This window comes from Macrotis lagotis, chromosome 1 (assembly GCF_037893015.1).
Source record: "Macrotis lagotis isolate mMagLag1 chromosome 1, bilby.v1.9.chrom.fasta, whole genome shotgun sequence".
Classification (NCBI taxonomy): domain Eukaryota; kingdom Metazoa; phylum Chordata; class Mammalia; order Peramelemorphia; family Peramelidae; genus Macrotis; species Macrotis lagotis.
Genome location: NC_133658.1, coordinates 801,651,279 through 801,672,581, shown reverse-complemented (window position 1 = coordinate 801,672,581; position 21,303 = coordinate 801,651,279). Strand labels below are relative to the sequence as shown.

Here is a 21,303-nt window from a genome sequence, read left to right as displayed (position 1 = left end):
CATAGTCTCCTTTGTATCTTACTTAAATTAAGACCTGTATTCATCCTGTCTTTTATAATCTTTCTGAATGCAAGGCCTCTGTTGATATTCATCATTGCAACCTTTAACTTATCATTCTAACTGAAACAAACTTAGAAGCTTGGGAAATAACTATTTAATGCTGATATGCATATCTTTAAGTTAACCAGCATGGCTGAATATTGCAGAAAAGTGAGATTTCCAAATAACTAATAACTTACACATTTAACCCAGAGACAATTTCAAAAGTCATTATGGACTATCATTCACTTTGCTATATAAACTTCCCAATTTGGTTTCATCCATACATATTATTTTAATAAATACCTTTATTCAAAGAATGGGTGAAAATATCAAATGACACAAGGACAGAGGCTTGAAGAACTCCATTACAGACTTCCTTGAAGAATCACCCTGATCCACTGAATGTTTTCCTGGGAAAAATCTTATTTAGAACACCATATGCTTGAATTTAAAAAGCTGCTTTGAACAACTCCAAGCAGATCCACAGAACAAAAAATCAACTTTTGAAAACATCAATGTACTCTAAATGATGCTATGTGTATCAGAAGCTTGAAATACCACAGTCTCCAAAGATTCAAAATTATGGGCAAAACAAAAGTCAAGGGAGAAAGACACTGGGTGAAAATAGGCTAAAGTCCCTCTTCAAAGATAATTGACACAAACTTACGGCGAAAGTGGCAGAAGATAGGCACGGTTCTAAGTGCTCCTAGTTCCTACCTCAAAAATAAGATGAAAGAAACTTCTTAACAGAAATTTGATCGACAAAAACCCAGAAAGATAAGCTAGGAGAAGAATACCTACCAACAAGGGTCTGTCTCAGGGGACTGTGGGTGAACTGGGAGTAGAGAGCAGAGGCCAGCGCAGGAGAACTGGCCTTAGCCGCAGAGGCTTTGGTGAGTGGCAGGTCTAAGGACCAACTTTAGCTGTAGAATCTTTAGCCGAGGGGACAGGAGCGACAGGAGGGTGAATTCTAGCACAGATAGTCCCACAGCATGCCTGGAACTCGATGAGCTGGGCAATAGACCTGAGCTCTATAATGGCCCCCCACCCCATCAGGCTCAGGTGTGGGCAGCAGAGCTTCCTCAGCTGAAAGGGGGATTAACTACCTCCCCCAGAGCCCAGCCCATTGTTCAAGGTTAACTCAGACCCTGCTGCTGAGGGCCTCAAACACTCCAGGGAGAACAACCAGTGCCCCCTACTTACCTACTAAGCCAAGTGAACAAAGCCTCTAGGGTTTTCAAAAGCAAAATTCTGAGAGTCAGGGCCTCCCCAAACACAAGACCCTAGGAAAATGAAGAAAGGTCGGCTAAAGGGGGACCCATGGAGAAATACTTAGAAGAAGTAGATGCTAACCCAGACAGATCTAGCACTGCTGAGGAGAATATGAATTGGTCTCCAGCCCATAAAGACTTCCTTAAAGAAATCAAGAAGGAATTTAAAAATCAATTGGAAATACTGGGAAAAGAAAGTTAAGAGAAAATTAACCTCTTGCAAGAAGAAAACAAATCCTTGGAAAATACAATTTGCAAATACAAACTGAGAATAATTCTCTCAGATCCTCAATTGGGCAAATATAAAAAGAAAATAATTCTCTCAAATACTCAACTGGGAAAATGCAAAAAGAAAATTCCCTCAAAACTAAACTTGGGCAGATGGAAAACTCCTTCAAAAATAGAAGTGACTAATTGGAAAAGGAGTTGTAAAATGTAAACAAAGAAAATTATTCTCTAAAAAGAAGAATGGGAGAGGTGGAATCATGATGGGGACAGGAGAGGATCTTCTCTCAGGTGCTCTCTCTCAAAACTTAAAAACTAATTCAAATATCATGGAGCTACAGTCAGGATCACACAGGACTTAGCAGCAACTACATTAAAAGCTCATAGGGCTTGGAATATAATATACCAGAAGGCAAAAGAGTTTAGAATGCAACTGAGAATCAACTACCCAGCAAAATTGAAGGTCCTCTTCCAGGGAAAAAGATGGACTTTCAATGAACCAGGAGAATTTCAAATGTTCCTGTTGGAATGGCCAGAGCTGAACAGAAACTTTGATCTTCAAATACAGGACTCAGGTGAAGCATAGAGAGCGGAGGAGAAGGGGAAAATATGAGGGACTTAATGATGATGAACTGCATATATTCCTGTATAGAAAAATGACACTGATAATACTCATATGAACCTTCTCAATTAACAGAGCAAGTAGAAGGAGATTTTATAGATGAAGCACAGGAGAAAGCTGAATTTGAAGATAAAATATGGTGTAAAAATAGAATCAATAGGAAAAAAGGGAAATGTAATAGGAGAAAGAAAAAGGAGAGAGGGAATAGGCCAAGATATTTCATATAAGATTTTTCTTTATTACAATGAGCTATTGCAATGATATGGAAGGGGGAATGAGGGAATTTTCACTCTCATCAGAGGTGGCTAGGAGAGGAAACAGTGTATATACTCAATGGGGTATAGACATCTGGAGTAAGAAGGGGGGGACAGGGGGAAGGGGTGGGGATGTGAATGAAGGAGGAGAGGATGGACCATGGGGGGAGAGTGGTCAGATATAACACATTTTCTTTTTTACTTCTTGCAAGGGGCTAGGATTGGATGGCCTGTCCAGGACCATAGGGTCGGGGGGATGCTGGGCCTAAGGGGTGGTATGTGGGCTCAGGGCCTCTTAGCCCAAGAGTCGGGGATCTGTCTGCTGCGCCACTCAGCTAACCTACAGCAGAGACAGAGTGAAAGGAGAGAGAAAATATAGTATATGGTAGTGGACGAGTACGAAGGGAGGGAGTTGCGATCAGCAATGGCAACGGTGGAAAAATATGGAAGTAACTTTTGTGATCCACCCATGACAGAGCTGGAGGTGTTGGAACACAGACTGAGGCACATTTTTTATTATTATTATTATGGGGGGGGGGGGGGGTTGCAGGGTAAATGGGGCTGGGTGGCTTGCCTGGGGCCTCACAGCTGGGTGATTGTTGTGTCTCTGAGGCCGGATTTGGGCCCAGGTGCTCCTGGCTCCAGTGCCAGTGCTCTGTTGACTACCCTGCCTCCCCCACTATTATTATTATTATTATTATTATTATTAGTAGTAGTAGTAGTAGTAGTAGTAGTAGTAGTAGTAGTAGTACTAATACTACTACTACTACTACTACTACTACTACTATTTTATTTGGGGGGGGGTCTTTTTTTTTTTTGGTTTTTGCAGGGTAATGGGTTTGGGGTGGCTTGCCCGGAGTTACACAGCTGGGTGACTGTTGGATGTCTGGGGCCGGATTTGGGCTCGGGTGCTCCTGGCTCCTAGCCCGGTGCTTCGTCCACTGTGTCACCTGGCCACACCTACTATTATTATTTTTATTTTTAATTTTAATTTTTTTCTCTCTCACTTACATTATCACTCATATGGTTATATATTTTGTCAGGGGAGGGGGTATTATGTTTACTCTTAAACAAGAATATTTTAGTAATGTATAAAAAACTATTTGTACAAAATACGAATAAATTAAAAAAAAAAGAAAAAGAATGGAATCTGTGAAAACTAATGACTTCATGAAACAACAAGTTTCTGTTAAAACCAAAAGATCGAAGAAAAAAAAAAGAAAATGTAAAATACCTCATCAGCAAAACCAGTGACCTCGAGAATCAATCAAGAAGGGACAATTTGAGAATTATAGGTCTTCCTGAAAACATTTAAGAGGAAAAAAAATCTGGACTTATTATTACATAATTTAGTAATGGAAAATTGCCCTGATATCATGGAACCAGAGGGAAAAATAATTACTGAAAGAATACATGGCGGGGGGGAGCCAAGATGGTGAAAGGAAGAGTCTCTCTTAGTTGCTCTCTCTCAAACTTTTAAAATAAAGACTCTAACTAAATTTTCGAAAGACAGAACCCACAGAGGGATACAGTGAGGCAGTTCTCCAGCCCAAGGTAACCTGGAAAATAGAAGAAAGGCTCTGCTCCATGGGGTTAGAGGGGAGGCCCGCCAGAGCAAGGTATTTTAGGCTCCTGGAGACAGCTCCAGAGTGCCTGGGAGTCACGGCTCACTGCAGCAGGGGCAGTTTCTTGACCTACACCCAGGGGAGCACTGGGCACAACTTAGAAGATCAATGGGGGACTTCTGCCAGAGTGAGCATGTGAAAGCCCAGCCCTCAGGGCACTCAGCAAGAGCTTGACCATGGCAGCTCAGATCTAGGAAATGGAAGCAGGCAGAGATGGTAAGCAGGAGCCCCCAGGCAACTAAGCCCAGGGTGCTAAGCATACCAAGGGTAAGGGAGTGGAGAGAGACTTCCGAGGTCTGTTCTCTGTACCTGGAACAGGACTCTGGGGCTCTGACCACATTCAGATCCTGATCACAGTATAGGCCCCCCACAGAACAGCAGGCCCCCCCCACCTCAGCCCCATTGCAGAGGGGTATGCTTGTGGTCATTCACAGTTCAGGAGGGAAGACAGAGCTTCACACACTGCAATCCTTGGGAGGGGGTGGTGGTATCCCAATAATACTCAAAAGCTCAAGAAGCAGGGCCACTAGGTGGCACAGTGGATAGAGCAATGGCCCTGGAGTCAGGAGTCCCTGAGTTCAAGTCCCACCTCAGACACTTAATAATTACTTAGGTGTGTGGCCTTGGGCAAGCCACTTAACCCCATTTGCCTTGCAAAAACCTAAAAAGGAAATTGGGCTCAAGTTATGGCAGAGCTCAAAAAATATTTTGAAAACCAAATGAGGGAGATAGAAGAAAAATTGGGGAAAGAAATGGGAAAGATGCAGAAAAAAACATGAAAAAGAAGTTAGCAGCTTAGTCAGAGAGATCAAAAAAAAATGTTGAAGAAAATAGCATGTTGAAAACCAGCATAGGTCAAATGGTTACAACAGTTCAAAAAGTTATTGAGGAGAATGCTTTAAAAAGCATGATTGGCCAGATGGAAAAAGAAATAAGAAAGCTCTTTGAGGAAAAAAAATCCTTCAGCTGTAGAATGAAGCTGGGGGAAGCTGCTGATTTTATGAGAAGTCAGGACACAATACTTCAAAACCAAAAGAATGAAAAATTAAAGGAAAATGTGAAACATTGAAAAAATAAATGATATGGAAAACAGATTCAGGAAAGATAATTTAAAAATTATTGGGATACTTGAAAGTCATGATCAGGAAAAGAGCCTTGACCTCATTTTTAAAGAATTCCTGGGAAGCAGGTCCTCAGTCTTTTCTCTTCCGTGGTGTCTCTGAGGTCAAAATGAAGTTCAATCCTTTGGTGACCTCTGACCAAAGCAAGAACCGCAAGAGGCATTTCAATGCCCCTTCCCATATTCGGAGGAAAATTATGTCTTCTCCTCTTTCTAAGGAGCTGAAGTACAATGTCCACTCCATGCCCATTCAGAAAGATGATGAAGTCCAGGTTGTTCGAGGACACTACAAAGGACAGCAAATTGGCAAGGTAGTCCAAGTTTACAGAAAGAAATATGTGATCTACATTGAGTGTATACAGTGTGAGAAGGCTAATGGTACAACTGTCCATGTGGGCACTCATCCCAGCAAGTTGGTTATCACAAGGCTAAAACCAGACAAAGATCGCAAAAAGATCCTTGAACAAAAAGCCAAATCACACCAAGTAGAAATAGAAAAGGGCAAATATAAGGAAGAAACTATTGAGAAAAATGAAAGAGTAAAAATTATATGGCTGAAATTAAATTGAGATAATTAACAAAAAAAAAATAAAAAAAAGAATTCCTACATGAAAATTGCCCTGATATCCTAGAAATAGAGGACAAAATAGAAATTGGGACAATCCACCAATCTCCCCCAGAAAGAGATCCCCCCCCAAAAAAACCCAACCCCTAGGAATATTATAGACAAGTTCCAGAATTCCCAAGTCAAAGAGAAAATATTACAACCAGCCAGAAGGACTGGAGTCAAATATTGTGGAGCTGCAGTCAGGATCACACAGGACTTAGCAGCAACTATATTAAAGGCTCATAGGGCTTGGATAATATTCCAGAAGGTAAAAGAGCTTGGAATGCAACCGAGAATCAACTACCCAGAAAAACTGAACATCCTCGTCCAGGGGAAAAGATGGACTTTCAATGAACCTGGGGAACTTCAAATGTTCCTGTTGAAATGGCCAGAACTGAACAGAAAATTTGATCTTCAAATACAGGACTCAGGTGAAGCATAGAGAGTGGAGAAGGGGAAAATATGAGGGACTTAATGATGATGAACTACATGTATTCCTGCATAGAAAAATGATACTGATGATACTCATATGAACCTCCTCATTTAACAGAACAGGTAGAAGGAGCTTTTATAGATGAAGCACAGGACAAAGCTGAATTTGAAGATATAATATATAGTAAAAATGGAGTCAATGGCTAAAAGGGAAATGTACTGGGAGTAAGAGAAAGGAGAGGTAGAATAGGCTAAGATAGTTCATATAATAAGATTTTTTTTATTACAATGAGCTATTGCAATGATAAGGAAGGTGGGGAAGGTAAGGGGGAATGAGGGAACCTTCGCTCTCATCAGAGGTGACTCAGAGAGGAAACAGCATATATACTCAAAGGGTTATAGACATCTAGAGTAAGAAGGGGAGAAGGAGGATGGGGGAAAGGGGGGGATGTGAGTGATGGGGGAGAGTGGTCAAATATAACACTTTTTTTTTTTTACCTCTTGCAAGGGGCTAGAATTGAATGGCTTGTCTGGGACCACAGGGCCAGGTGGTTGCTGGGCCTAAGGGGTGGTATGTGGGCTCGGGACCTCTTGGCCTCACAGCTGGTGATCTGTCTACTACACCACTCAGCTACCCTGCAGCATATTTAAGAAGAGGGATAGAGTGAAAGGAGAGAGATAATACGGTATATGGTAGTGGGGAGATATGAATGGAGGGTGTTACGATCAGCATTGGCAACAAAAAATATAGAAATAGCTTTTGTAATGGACTTATCCTAAAGAAAGTGATCTACCCACAACAGAGCTGAGTTATTGGAACACAGACTGAAGCACATTTATTATTAGTATTATCATTATCATTATTATTATTATTAATATTATTTGGGGGTGGGGGGTTGCAGGGTAAATGGGGTTGGGTGGCTTGCCTTGAGTTATTGTTGGGTGCCTGTGGCCAGATTTGGAACCAGGTACCAGGGCCAATGCTCTGTCCACTGCACCACCTGGCTGCCCCTATTATGATGATGATGATGATGATGATGATGATGACGACGACGACGACTTGGGGGGGGGGGTGGTTTTTGTGGGGCAATGGGGTTGAGATGGCTTACCCAGGGTCACACAGCTTGGTGATTGCTGGGTGTCTGAGGCCAGATTTTGGGCCTGGGTGCTCTTGGCTCCAGGGCTGGTGCTCCATCCACTGTGCCACCGGGCTGCCCTTATTATTATTTTTTTATTTTAATTTTTTTTCTTTATTGCTCATGAGAGTCTGTATTTTGGGGAATGAGGGGGTATTATGTTTATTCTTAAACAGGAATGTTTTAGCAATGTATAAAAAACATCATATATACAAAAATCAAAATAAATAAATAAAAATGACATATTGACCAAAAAAAAAGATACCTGGTTGCCCTCTGGAAAGAGGTCCTAAAATGCAAACACCAAGGAATGTTGTGGCCAAATTTCAGAACTATCAAATAAAAGAGAAAATCCTGCAAGCAGCCAGAAAGAAACAATTTAAATACCAAGGAGCCACAGTAAGGATTACCCAGGACCTGGCTGCATCAACATTAAGGGATCAAAGGGCCTGGAATGAGCTATTTAGAAGAGCAAAGGAACTTGGAATACAGACAGGGATCCACTACCTGGCAAAGCTGAGCCTTCTCTTCCAGGGAAAAGATGGACATTTAACGAAATGGGAAACTCCCAGCATTTCCTGATGAAAAGACAAAAGCTAAATACAAATTTATACATCAATCAGGAGGCTCAAGAGAAACATGAAAAGGTTAAAAAAGGGGAGGGGCAAAGATAACTGACACACAAGAAGTGGAGTTAAAATTTATTAACAATAAGAAAAAAGTGAGTTGGTTACAATATGAGGTTAGAAATTGAATAAATGGTAATAAAGTGATAGTGACAAGTGTAAGCAATTCTTTCTAGAAGGTTAGTTTTAAAAAAAAAGGAAGGAGATTCAGAGCAGATGGCAGTTTTAACTTGAATATTCCAAATTAATACTTAATAGTTGAATAATGTTTGCATAAGTGATTAATATTCTTTTTAGATGATTTTCCAGACATATTTCTAGACAACCAAAATATATAAACACACTGTCTCTCATAATAACTGGACAAAAAGTAGCTATATATCTCTCTGGACAAGTCACTTACTTTCTTAGGCCTATGTTTCTTCATTTGTAAAATAAAGGGGTTAGACTAGATTAGATCTAAGCACTAATATGAACATTTAAGGAAATCATTAAAGCATCTATTTTACTCCAGCCAGCACTTAGTAACTGACATTCTTGAAATGTGCTAGAAGACATGGTCTCAGCACCATCCAATTTCATCAACTAAAAAGTTCCAGCCAAAAGATACCTGATGAAGGACTTTAATGCAAAGAAATAATTCATTCATCTGTCATTCAATTATCTGTGTGAGATTCTGACAACTGTCAAAGAACCTCAAGGAATTTATTTTGAGTATATGACACTCAAAATTCTTCAAAGATACCAGGACTACCAATCCTCTTATAGGAGAAGGAAAGATAGTCAGCAATCAGAAATAAGCATACCTCCAAGCCTGAGAAGTGGAAGTCAATAGAAAACTGAGTTAATTTCAGTCACTGCCTCTACTGTCTTAGCAAATAATCAAACAGTATATCTACAGTAGTGAATTTTAAGAATACATATTTTGGTGGATTTCTATCGTGAGCAAGCATAAGACAACAGTTTAGATAAGAAATAAAAGCTCTCCCACTTTTCCATTTTACCCAAAAATACAGGTATAGTACAGACAAATACATGTATCCATATACTTCAATTATGACTAATAATCATTCCCCAATAGATAAATAGTCAAGGGATATGAGTCAACAACACCCCCCCCCCCAGGTAATGGGGTTAAGTGACTTGCTCGAGGTCACACAGCTAAGTAATTATTAAGTGTCAGGCCTAATTTGAACTCAGGTCCTCCTGACTCCAGGGCTCCTTCTCTACTCACTACATTACTTAGCTGTATCCCCAGCAGGTCTTCAAAAGAAGAACTACAAAGTATTCCTAACCACATGAAAAAATGCTTCAAATCACTAATGTTTCACCTCATCTTGAAAATTGGCAAAAATGACCAAAAAATGGCAACTAGAAAGGTTATTATTAGTGGATCTCACCTCAGTATAGGGAGCTAATGGATTCACAGAATGCAGATTCAAATGTATTTTCCTTGTATGCTTTTCTTGTCTTCTCAATGAGTTAGGGAAAGGGAAAGAAGGAAGAGAATATGGAACTGAAAATAAAATAAAACTGAATTTAAAAATAAAAATAATCTGAACAAATAGTTACCCATCATTTACTTCAAAATTTCTTGTGAAGTGGAATATCCAAACAAAAAAAATTCCCAATTCTTTCAACTGATTCTCCTCAGTTTTGGGTCATCTAAGATTTTAATAAGCATACCACTTAATTGGTTCATTCAGATTATGGATAAAAATATCAAAGAGCAGAGAAACAAGCATTATCTTAATTAATTGTGACGTTCAAAGTACTATCCTATATATTCTGGAGCATTTCCCTGGAGATCTTCCTCCAAGTTAACATGAATCACTAGAAACTAGTTCACCAATTCCAAAACTACTTTAATGGCTAATTAATAAGAGCCAACATAGATATAGTGACTACTATGTGCCAGGTACCATGCTAAGTGCTTTACAAATATAATTGTATTTGAACCTAACAACAACTCTGGCACGTAGGCCCTATTAGTATCCCCATTTTTAAAGATGAGGAAATTGAGGCAAACAGAACTGTTAAGTGGTTTACCCAGGGTTACAGGGCAAGTTATTATCTGAGGCCAGATTTGAACTCAGGATGATGAATCTTCCCAACTCTGGGCCTAAACCTCTATCTACCATGCCACCTAGCTGTCTCTATTCATCTCACAGAATCTAGCACATCTGAAACTTGTCCAAAGAACTGTGTCAAAAGCTTTCCTAAAGCATTTGGAAAAGTTTTCTGGGAATTAAAGTCAAAATATAGAACAATAAATCATAGTCCCAAACCCGAAGTCTCCAGTCCTTATCTTTTCTTTTAAAGAAAATTTTAATCAAGAAATTTTCCTTCCTTTAGTACTCTAATACCCCTTTCATTGTCCATAATCTTTCAAAAAATCACTAACAACAGCTCAGTAATCTGGCCAGTTCTTTCAAAATTCTGAGATCTTGTTCCTCCAGGAGAGGTGACAATTTCAGAATTCAACCAGTTCTCTTACGATAATGTTAAATAACTTGGATTTCAATTCCTTATGGGTGTGACTATTCTAATTAAAAAAAAATTCTCTTGGAAAGAAAATGAAAACAAAATAGTCAAATAGATATTACCTCTACCCCATCACCAATTATCATCATCTCACCTAATCAAAGTAATACTTTTACCTACATCTTTTTTTTGTCAACCTTAGTCTCAGTTAGTCTCAGCTCATTTTGAAATTGAGGACTCCTTACAATATTCTTGCAAGATTGTATTATGCTCTTATATTCATATTACATCACCTGCTCTCAATCCCATCATTTATCTTTCTAAATCATTTTAAAGTCTAAATGGTCAGTAAGTTCCCACACAACCTCATCAATCTATTTAACTAGCTCCCCCTTCCTTTGCTTGATGAAATTGTTTTCTATAGCATCTTTTGAATTTCATTCTGAAGAGCTTCCCATCTCTCCTAGGCTGACTAATTTTGCAGAATTTTATTTGGCCCATGGATTCTATCTACCCCTTCCTCTGAAAGTTTTGAAACATTCTCTCCAAAGCTAGACCTCAATTTAGACTATATCCAATTCTTCTATCCTCTTTTAAAATTGTTTTAAATGGACTGGTCAACTTTCCTGAAAAGTGACATAATTTATATTTCAGCAATCAATATTTCCTAATTGATTAGAATGATGACCAAAATAGAATTTTTCTTCATCATTTCTTCTACCTTGCAAAAGAAGAAATTGCCATTAAGACAAGAATTTATTAGATAACTTGCTTTTAATATAAAAAAGCTCCAGCAGATCAGTAAATGTATTAATGACTAAAAATTTCCATCACTATTTTATTATACCTTGCAAAAACACATGCTTCCAGAAGTTCTCATCTAGTTTAGTCTTTCTTCTCAGTTAATTTCTTTTATCTTTCCCTAACTACTCAACCATAATCCTCCTCCCCATCCCACCCTTTATTCCAGTTTCTTAATTTCCTTATCTAAGTATAGCTTCTTAATATGCAACGCTACTCTCTACTCCCTCTTATACATTCTCTATACCTTTTTAATAAGGTATTCCATATTCTAGTAATAAGTCCATCCCACGAAGTCAACAATGATATCTATAAGGTTAGATTTTTCTTCTGGCATTTATTTTTATGTCTAGTATAGCATACTTATTACTCAAAATCTGGTAGGTTTTATTATTGGCTCCTGTCTTGAATTGTTTCCTATGAATAAGAAGCATCCTTCCTGAGAGTCTTTTTCCTATGTTGTAGCCATCATTCTCTTACCATCTAGACTAGCAAACATATAAAGCAGTTCCTCCCTACCCTTCCCTTTACAGTTTCAAGTTCTCTTGAATGGATATGTAAAACCCCAGGCAACTACTATTTTTTTTTTCCAGTTAGGTATACAATAATCTCAAGGGTTCATAATTCTTATATCTTACAACTGACATTTAGGAATCTTAGGCACCAACTTCTTAAACAGATGCTCTCTCTATAAATCTGCCATTATCTTCCAAAGTCCCTGCTTTCAATCACTAGCAGTGCTGAATAGACACCACCCATGTCCCTAAGATACTTGCTTATGGTTCCTTGCCAAGGACATCATAACCCCTATTAATGTTTTGTAGGTTCCTTCTGCCAGCATTTTTTATCCTCATGCGAAGTAGATGTGTGGTGTTCAAGTTTGCCAAATCTACTGAGTCTGTCACATCCCAAATATGTTCTCTTGAGAAGACCATTTTTTTATTTTAATGCGAGTTCAACCAATAGCTGCCTCCAACCCCTTCAAGAGAGTCACTTTTCAACTCCTTAATAGACCTTTCCTCAATAGTAACCTCTTTCTTTATGCTATCAGTGGATCCTCATCACCACTTCTTAGGATGCTAGCAGCTGTTTTCTCCATAGTGTGCCCAGCTATCCCTTTTACTTAGTTCAGAGTGTTCAATGGGCCTTCTTTTTTTATGTCTTCCTATTTGTTCCATTCTTCTACTCTCCAATCACTGAGATGAGTTAAGATCTTCTTTTGCTTCCTAAGATCCTTTTTTATGCTTTGCTATCAGTTGATAAAACCCAGATGAGAGCGGTACATTACGGAAGAAATATAAAGTATTTCTGTTCAGCCTTTCCTTTGTATGGCCAGCCCTGAGCACTGGGTCAATCGCATGTAATAAATACTTGCTGACTGACAGGATCATAGACACTATCATAAGACAAATGAACTCCCAAACACTTATTACCACAATTTCTGTGGTACCCAGGAGGCTGTTCCTTTCCTTCCATAGTCTTAAAATTGACCAGAAATCACATACTCCTTGAGAAAAGGCAGATAAACCTTGAATCCCAAAAATAAGACACTAAAGAACAAGAGTAACTTCAAATCAAAGCACAGTTTTTTTCCCCCCCCAAGCAATTGAAAAAGCTGCTCTTCTCATTCTTTTGAAGTATAGTAGTGATACTGGTTAGTAAAATGAACTTTCTCAGCAGAAGGCGAGAATGATTCTATTGTATTTTGTCCCCAGCACCTAGCACAATAACTGTGTAGAGGAGGTACTTAATCAAGACTTCATTAACTAATCCATCATCATCAATCATTCAGTAACATGAACTACAATAAGACACAAGTAGATCTTGTATTAAAATGACTCTTTCTAAGTAATGCTTTCTTTCCCCACTCTACTCTCACAATGAAGGAAAGACGATCTAGGCAGATCTACATGAAGTTTCCTAGTCTCAGGTATCACAGGAAAATTTCCCAAGTGGTCTTCCAGGATGATCAGTCATGCCTCACTGTGTCTATTCCCTGAAATTCAATTTTCAAGAGTAGTTTAAGTTCCACTCCCTTGTCATTCACTCTTCCTAAGGTAGACAGAGAGAAAACTTACTCTCCAAAAGGGGGGGCTATTCAACTCACACAAAAGAGTAATAAAGAATTTGGAAAACAACCCCATCAGAGGGGTAGTTGCAAATCTAAAGCAGGTTCCAAATCATCATACTAAAAAAAAACCCAGACATGTTCTAACAAGTTGTCTTACCAGAAATATCACAGCCTGTCTCACAACCACCATTAATGGGTTTATAATACTGCCTGTATAATAATCACCCCCCAATAAATAAATGACTTCAAATAGCTGATATGTCTCTAATCATACTCTCATACTTGTTTACTCACACTGACAGCTTGTATGTTAATACTGGGAGAGCCCAAATTCCATGTCATTTGCTACCTGATGCCCTAGAACCTCATGTATATAGTGATAATCATTTATATAGTGACAAATGTGCTATATATAAACATAGGTGTATATATATATATATTCAAATATACTCCCATATATTTTGAGGAACAAAGAACATAATTCATATTTCATGAGAATGAAATATAAAATTTAAAAAACTCAGAGAAAGCCCTCAAAATTTCCAGATCCAATGATCAAACAATTCATAACAAATTTGGTGAAAGGATAGTGAAATGCTAATTTGGGTTTGTGGAAAGATAGTTAAAAACAAACTAGTTTGAAAGAAAAAGATTCCCAGAAGTACTAAAGAAATTTTCTTTTAAATGCCTACAATACTTTGCAGTAAAAGGAACCAAACAACTTCTCCAAAAAGATGTATAAAATGCACCACACCAAAGTTGATGAGAGAAATCCAAAAAAGTCCAATGAATCAATCTCAAAGCAGAGTCTTATTTCCAGTATTTAGTTGTCTTCAGAGGTATAAGGCAGGAAACCCAGAATAAAAAGGATGCTAAAACCCTGTCACTCTCAGTAAAACAGCTTCTCAGCTAGTTGATAGGGACAGAGTCCAGCAGGAGTCTATGGTTTCTGAGACTCAAATGTTGGTCAAGAACTTGCAACAGACAGACCAGGGGAAACTAAGATTTAGCCATGAATCAAATCATTTTGGAAGCACTGAAAGTTTACAGGTCCCATACCTGAGATCCTAGAATAACGTAATATTCAACACTCCAAAGAAGCAACAAGACCAACCCAAAACTTCCCTCTAGAGTTTGGAAGAGCCTAATATCAATTATAAAGTCAAGAAGTAAGCCAGAAGAATGAGCAAATATACAAAAATGAATTATTATGGTGGTAGGGAAGTTAGAGAAACAAATGCAAGGAAATGACTTCAAAACATCTACAAGCAAAGCCTCAGAGAACACAGCTTGGGTACAAACTCAACTCAAACTCATGTCAAAAGACATGAAGCAAAAGTTTTGGATTTTTTAAGAGTTAAAAAATGTTTTATAAATGGAATGAGAATGGCTTGAGGGAAAAAAAGAAAAAGAAAGGATAGGTAAGGAAGTAAGAATTGAAAAGGGAATTTAGAGTTTGGCCCAAAAGATACAAAACTTTGCCCAAGCAACAACTTGTTTGAAAATTAGAATAAATCAATTGAAACCATTGACTCCATAAGGCATTATTAAAAATACTAAAACAATATCAAAAGGCCAAAAACAAATGGAAGATTATATAAAGCCTCTCATGACAAATACAATTAACTTTGAAAGAAGATCAAGAGAAAAAAAAATGTAAAAACCATTAAATTATGTGAATACTATGACCTTTTAAAAAGAGAGAGAGAGCCTGGGGTGGCTAGGTGGCGCAGTGGAAAGAGCACCAGCCCTGGAGTCAGGAGGACGTGAGTTCATATCTGACCTCAAATACTTAATAATTACCAACCTATGTGGCCTTAGCCAAGCCACTTAACCCCTTTGCCTTACAAAAACCTGACAGAGAGAGAAAGAGAGAGAGAGAACACATGGAGGAGACCACCAGCCTTAACATCCTATTTTAAGATGTCAAAAAAGAAAACTTCCTGGACCTCTTAGAACCAAAGTGCAAAACAGAAATAGAAAGAATACTACTAGTTACCACCTGAAAGAAATCCCAAAATGAAAACTCCAGGGAACCTTACAGTCAAAATTTAAAGTTTCCAGCTCTGCAAGCAACTAAGAAAAAAAGAATAAGTAACAAGGAGGCAGTCAGGATTACACACAATTTAGCAGCAGCATTATAAAGGAGCAGAGAATTTGGAATGCAATATTCCTAAAGTTACAATCAGGAATAACTTATGCAAAAAACTGAGTATAATGTTTTGGGGGGAACTTTTAATAAAACAAGATTTCAAAGTATTTCTAATGAAAAAATTAAAGCTATATAGTAACTTTAAAGTCCAGATACAGAAGTGAAGAGAAGCATAAATAGGTAAACACGAATAAATAATAATAAGGGACTAAACAAGGATAAATTGCTTATATTCAAATATGGGCCAATGATACATTTGTCTCCTCTATGAGCATCATTAGGGTTCACTTAGTTCAATTAGATAAGGTCTGGGGGATAAATCTAATGTTTTCATGATCTTAAGAATAGAATGAGAAGGACAGAGGAATATGGGGGTGGAAAATGGAGGAAAGAAGGGAAAAGAAGTCTAGGGAAAATGATCTAGCATTATCAGAGTGGTCAGGTAAATATATAATCACAGAGGAGTAGTTTGGGTGAGAATGGCTGATACTCGAACCCTTACTCTCATCTAAACTTGTCAAAAAGAAGAATACTCACATATACAAACATACACAAATACAGAGTAGGATAGTAGGGAGGGGGGAAATTAGAGGGAGGTTAAATTAAAGGAGGAATTAGTCCTAAGCAAAGCAAATTTTTAGTATGTATAAAAATAACTTATAATTCTTTTTGAAGAGGCAAAGAATGGGCATTTGAGGGGCCATAAATTGGAGAACTCATGAACAAATTATATAAATACAATGGAAAATATACTGGGCTCTGTCCTTATAATGACATTCCTATTAGTAATGACTAACCAGGATTCCAGAGAACTAATGATGAAACACGTCACCCACTTAGTGATAGGTGAAAAATTTAGAATGCAGAAAGAAAAAAAAATATATTTTTGACATAGCAAATGGGGAAATTTGCTTTGATTGCCTATATATTTGTAAGGGGATTTGTTTTTCTTATATTCTCAATAGGAAATAAGAGAGGGAAAAGGAAGAATAAGGAGATAGATCTTGGTTAATTAAAACAAAATATTCTTTAAAAAGATTATCTAATCTAATATTCACACTTTAGAAATTAGGACTAAAACTAGAGAAGGACCTTTGTTTACTGAACAGTAATTCAATAACAGAATAAGAACCAGGTTTTTCTGGTTCCAAGTCCAACCCTCTAGGCCCACACCACAATGCCTCAACTAAGACTCTGTTTGGGCAACATTTCATAGTGGGACCTAACTCTGCACCAAGTTGACTTTCCATATTCTAGAATGAAACCTGGAAAAATTCAGGCAAGGTTTTGCCACACTCATGAACAGGAAGTATAGTATTTCCACAGATTATCTTTTCTTCTAGGTGTACCATAGGAAGAAATAATTGGAGATCCCATAGCAAATGCAGGATTTGTAAATATAAATCATAGGAAAAACTAGTTTTTCAAACATTTGACAGATTTGTTCGAAAAAATAAAATTAAAAAGATTTGGTGTTATATAAAATATGGCAAAATTAGTACATTGAAATTAATGGACCTCAGGGTAAGTAAACTTATGTACACAGCACATTTCTCCAAATATACTAAATACCTTGCATTTGCCCTTTCAAACTTTTAGTCTATCTTTGATACTCATATGATAATGGATCAGGTTTCTCATTAATTCATAAGCTTTAGAGCCTGGTGCTTTGAAATGACCAAAATGCACAAAGCAGGATAGAATCTGAATGCTCTCCAGTTATATTTTGTATAGCACTAAAAACACAATAGTTCACATGGCTATGGACGAAAATATCACCCTAGATTTAAGCAGACTCAGATATATGGACTAATTATAAGAACCAGATTAAGTTTATGCATGCAGAATTCAAGAATCCGTTCAAACTTTGTTGTTTCTTCTACTTTGAACAAAAAGATGACAAATTATTTTGAAGTGTGTGTAAATACCTGAATTATTTTTATAATGTGCTCATTTTTATCCTGCTGCAGAGCTGAGGAAACAAACAAAAACATCCCATTTTTCTCTCTATTACTACAATACAAGCTACCTAGAACACTTAACCCCTACTTCTAAATGCACTCTTTATATACATGGGATGTGGAAATCAGACACTGTACAATAAGGTAAATATAAATAATAATCATATTTGCTTCTCAGTTCTATAAAAATTAACTAAATATAAACATTTAACCACTTCGCCTCAGCTCCCTCTTCTATAAAATAAATATTAAAAATCCCTACTCTATTTACTTCATGATATTCTTGCAAAGACCAAACAAGATAAAAGCATTATCAAGTACTACATAAATGGGTAGGAAGTTATTCTGTACTGACCCAAGGACTTATGCTTGAACTTCTGAAATAAATACTTGCAGTCAGCCTAATTTTTTTTTATCATGTGCTGCTTTTTCACATATATAAGACTCTGAATTTGCAGAAAGAGTAGCTGCTACTTGTATTCAAATTAATTTCAACATAAAAGGAAGTCTCTTCTACGTTATCTTCTTGCTGTCAATATAATAAACATCTTGCCTTCAATACCAGCAGAATTCAAAGAATTCTCATTTCAAACTCAACTACCTATGTGGCAGGCCACCTGCTTTAAATGGGAAGACAGCACCATCTTGTGGCCGATTCAGGCACTGCTGCTAATGAGACTACTTTCTAGTAACTGAAAAATTAATTGAAGCTATTTCTAATTGTTCTAACTGCTCCTATAGATAGCACATCCTTTATATCTTACAATATGCTACCTAGTATATCTGCTGATATTTAAAATTTACTAATACAGTGGATTCTAGCATAGAATTCAGATGAACATAACCCTTCTGATCAAAAATCTTTAATATTCTCTCACTGAATACAGAATACTAGATGCCCTTAGAGATCATTGAGCACAAATCCCTCAGTCTGAAAATATGAAATCTGAGACTCAAAGAAATGACTTTTTCCAATGATAGCAAAGTTGTGATTCAAACCTAGACACTATGACTACAAAGTTTTTTCTCTTCCTATAAGTTATCTTCTCTATAAATCATCTCATTTCATCAGCATCCTCTAAGGTAGACACTATGGGTATATTTTTTAAAATTATTTTATAGATAAAGAATTATGCAGGAAGTTAAGAAAGCTGCACAAGTTTAGATAGCTAATAATAGCAAACCTGTGTGATTCTATCTCAAGTCTCCTGATCCTATGTCTAATTCTCTTTCTATTATACCAAGGAAGGCAATGGTAACAAATGATCAAAATCTATAAATTTATGCCAGTAAGATCTACTTAATGCAAACTCTTTATGTATAATTGTTGTTCAGACTTTTCAGTCAAGTCAGACCCTCCATTAGCCTGTTTGGGGTTTTCTTAACAGAGATACTGACGTGGTTGCTATTTTCCTTCACTAGTTCATTTTACCAATCAGGAAATTGAAACAAATAGAATCAAATGACAAGATCCAGGGTCATACAGCTAGCAAGCATCCAAGCCTGAATTCATCTCAAGTCTTCCTTATGTCTAAAGATTCTTCACTTTTTCAAATCCCCTAATGAGTTTGTGTTTGTACCAGTTAAATATTAGGACATTTAAAGTACAATTCATTTCTGAAATTTAAATACTTGTATGCAGAATTATGCTTGCTCTACTTACCTTGTGCTCAAAAGGAGCTCCATAATAGCCATCATTTAGTCCAAAAATTATTTCATTTTGGTTGCGGGCATGAATCTAAAAGAAAAAAAAATACAATAAAATAGGTGAATTAGTTCTTATACCTATTAAGTTTTTCTACAGTCAGTCAACAAAAATACATTTTTTAGAAATGAATGCTACTCCAGGTCATGTGATTTAAACAAAGAAAGTCACTTTAGTTGACAACCTTGCCTTCAATAGTTCCCCATTCTCCCATGCTCTTCATCTTAAGACCCTTTGATGTCATCTCCGACTTTCTCTTTTATTCCCAGATTCAGAGAGGTGGTCCTTTTTCTAGCAGCCTCCTTCCACAATTACGTGCTCTCTCAACCTCTCTCAGTCAACTAGTTCTTTCCCTGTTGGCTTCAAACATGCCCACAGGTCTCTTCCATAAAAAACTTTACTAGATCTTACCATATATCCATATATTGCCTCCTTTTCTCATTCATTTCCCTGAAAAAACTGTCTACACTTGTCACCTTCATTTCCCTCCTCAAACTTTTGTAATCTGATGGCCTCATCTCAGTTCCCATTCTCATCCTATTTACTACACTTGACAGTGTTGATCAGTCTTTCCTCCTGAATACTCTCTCCTATTTGACTTTTTATGATACTTCTCTTTTCTAGTTCTCCCTTAACTGTCTGACCACTCCTTCTCAGTAACTTTTGCAGGCTCATCATTCATATCATACCTCCCAACAATGGGTGTTTCCCAGACTTCCGACCTGGAGCTCTTCTCCATTTATATCTTTTTTTTTTCTGATAACTACATCATTTCTCATGGGTTTGACTATCACTTCTATGCAGATGATTTCAATAGCTATTATTCAATCCTAATATCTCCCCTGAGCTTTAGGCCCATTTTATCACTTATTTATTAGACAATTAAAAACTGGTCATTCTGGAGCTATCTTAAACTTATTATGTCCAAAATCTAACTCATTCATTATCTTTCTCTCCAATCCCTTCCTTCTTTCAAAGATACCATCATCCTTCCAATATCTCAGGTTCATAATGTTGGCTTTATCCTAGACTCTTGTACCCTGCAATCAGAGAAACTGGCTTTCTTTCTGTTTCTTAAAGATGACATTACATCTTCTGACTCCATAACTTTACACTGGCTTTCCCCCATGCCTGGAAAGTTTTTCTTCTTCCTTGCTTCCACTTAAAGAGTCCCTCCCTTATTTTTTGGGGAAATGAATATGTTAAGAGTTGAAGATATCATCCGGGTTACCAATCTGAAAGACTAGAAGGATGAATGAAATAGAAAGATTTGACAGAAACATTTCTGTAGTCACATTAACTTTTAGATGGCAGCAGTACAGTCAATCTAAAACAACTAATAGGCGACTGTAAGATGTATCACTAAAGCTCAGGAGAGACTAGGCTTAATATATAATATGTAAGAGTGAGCTGCACATAGATAATAAAGCACAGGAGAATTGATAAGATCTCTAAGAGTGTAATGAGAAGAGACTAGGACACAACACTCAGGAAATGGATGTTAACCAATCAAAAAGACTGTAAAAGAAGAGACATGAGATATAGTGGAGTTAGAACTACCTAGACCTGACAATTGATTAAATTCAGCTTTTGAAGAAGAAAAAATTAAAGGAAGAATTTGAGGTTACGAACCTCAGAAATTGGGACAGTAATTGTATATTTTACAGAAAAAGAATTTAGATGAAGGGCAGGGTTAAAGGAAAAGATAAAGGAGTTCAAAGTATCCATGGGATAGCAACGTGAAGATAATAATCAGGCAGAAAGATGCAAAACTGCAGCCCTGGATTAGGGCTAAATGAGGACAAACAGGAGACATCTGTATCGAGGTGATGAACAGGGTGGGAAGAAGAAGTAATTTCACCAAGGAAGAGAGCATAGAAAGAAAAGATAAAAGGTCCAAGAACTGAGCTTTAGGGGAATCAGAATCTAGAGATAGATGGTAATAGAATAACAGACCTGGTTAAATATTTGTGGTTATTCACTTTATAGTTATACCATCTTAACTTACAAGTATTTGTTTTTTCCCCCATTAGAAAGTAAGTTCACTTCAAGTAGGAATTGGTTCATTCTTTGTACCCATGATCTCAATGCCCATCTCAGTGTATGAACCATGGTGGCTTACATTGTTGACTGACTGGTTCTTTTTACATAAGGAAGCATGTGGTCAGG

The 21,303-nt window shown here is 37.2% G+C and overlaps 2 protein-coding genes across 4 annotated transcripts in view; one reads left to right on the top strand and one right to left on the bottom strand.

Annotated features, from left to right (window-relative positions):
- The window catches only part of UVRAG (UV radiation resistance associated), a 383,712-nt gene that overhangs the window by 265,989 nt on the left and 96,420 nt on the right, over nt 1–21,303 (bottom strand). For all 3 annotated transcript variants that reach the window (XM_074216910.1, XM_074216911.1, XM_074216912.1), the window contains one exon: nt 19,093–19,167. In XM_074216910.1, the coding sequence (XP_074073011.1) occupies nt 19,093–19,167 (75 nt within the window). The remainder of the gene's footprint in view (nt 1–19,092; nt 19,168–21,303) is intronic.
- LOC141508367 (large ribosomal subunit protein uL24-like) lies at nt 5,264–5,728 on the top strand. The gene has a single exon (XM_074216913.1). The coding sequence runs from the start codon at nt 5,270–5,272 to the stop codon at nt 5,726–5,728; it is 459 nt and encodes a 152-aa protein (XP_074073014.1). The 5' UTR covers nt 5,264–5,269.

Bases quoted from the DNA above. Each gene is read 5' to 3' on its own strand.
- LOC141508367 (XM_074216913.1), top strand. From the start codon at position 5,270: ATGAAGTTCAATCCTTTGGTGACCTCTGACCAAAGCAAGAACCGCAAG.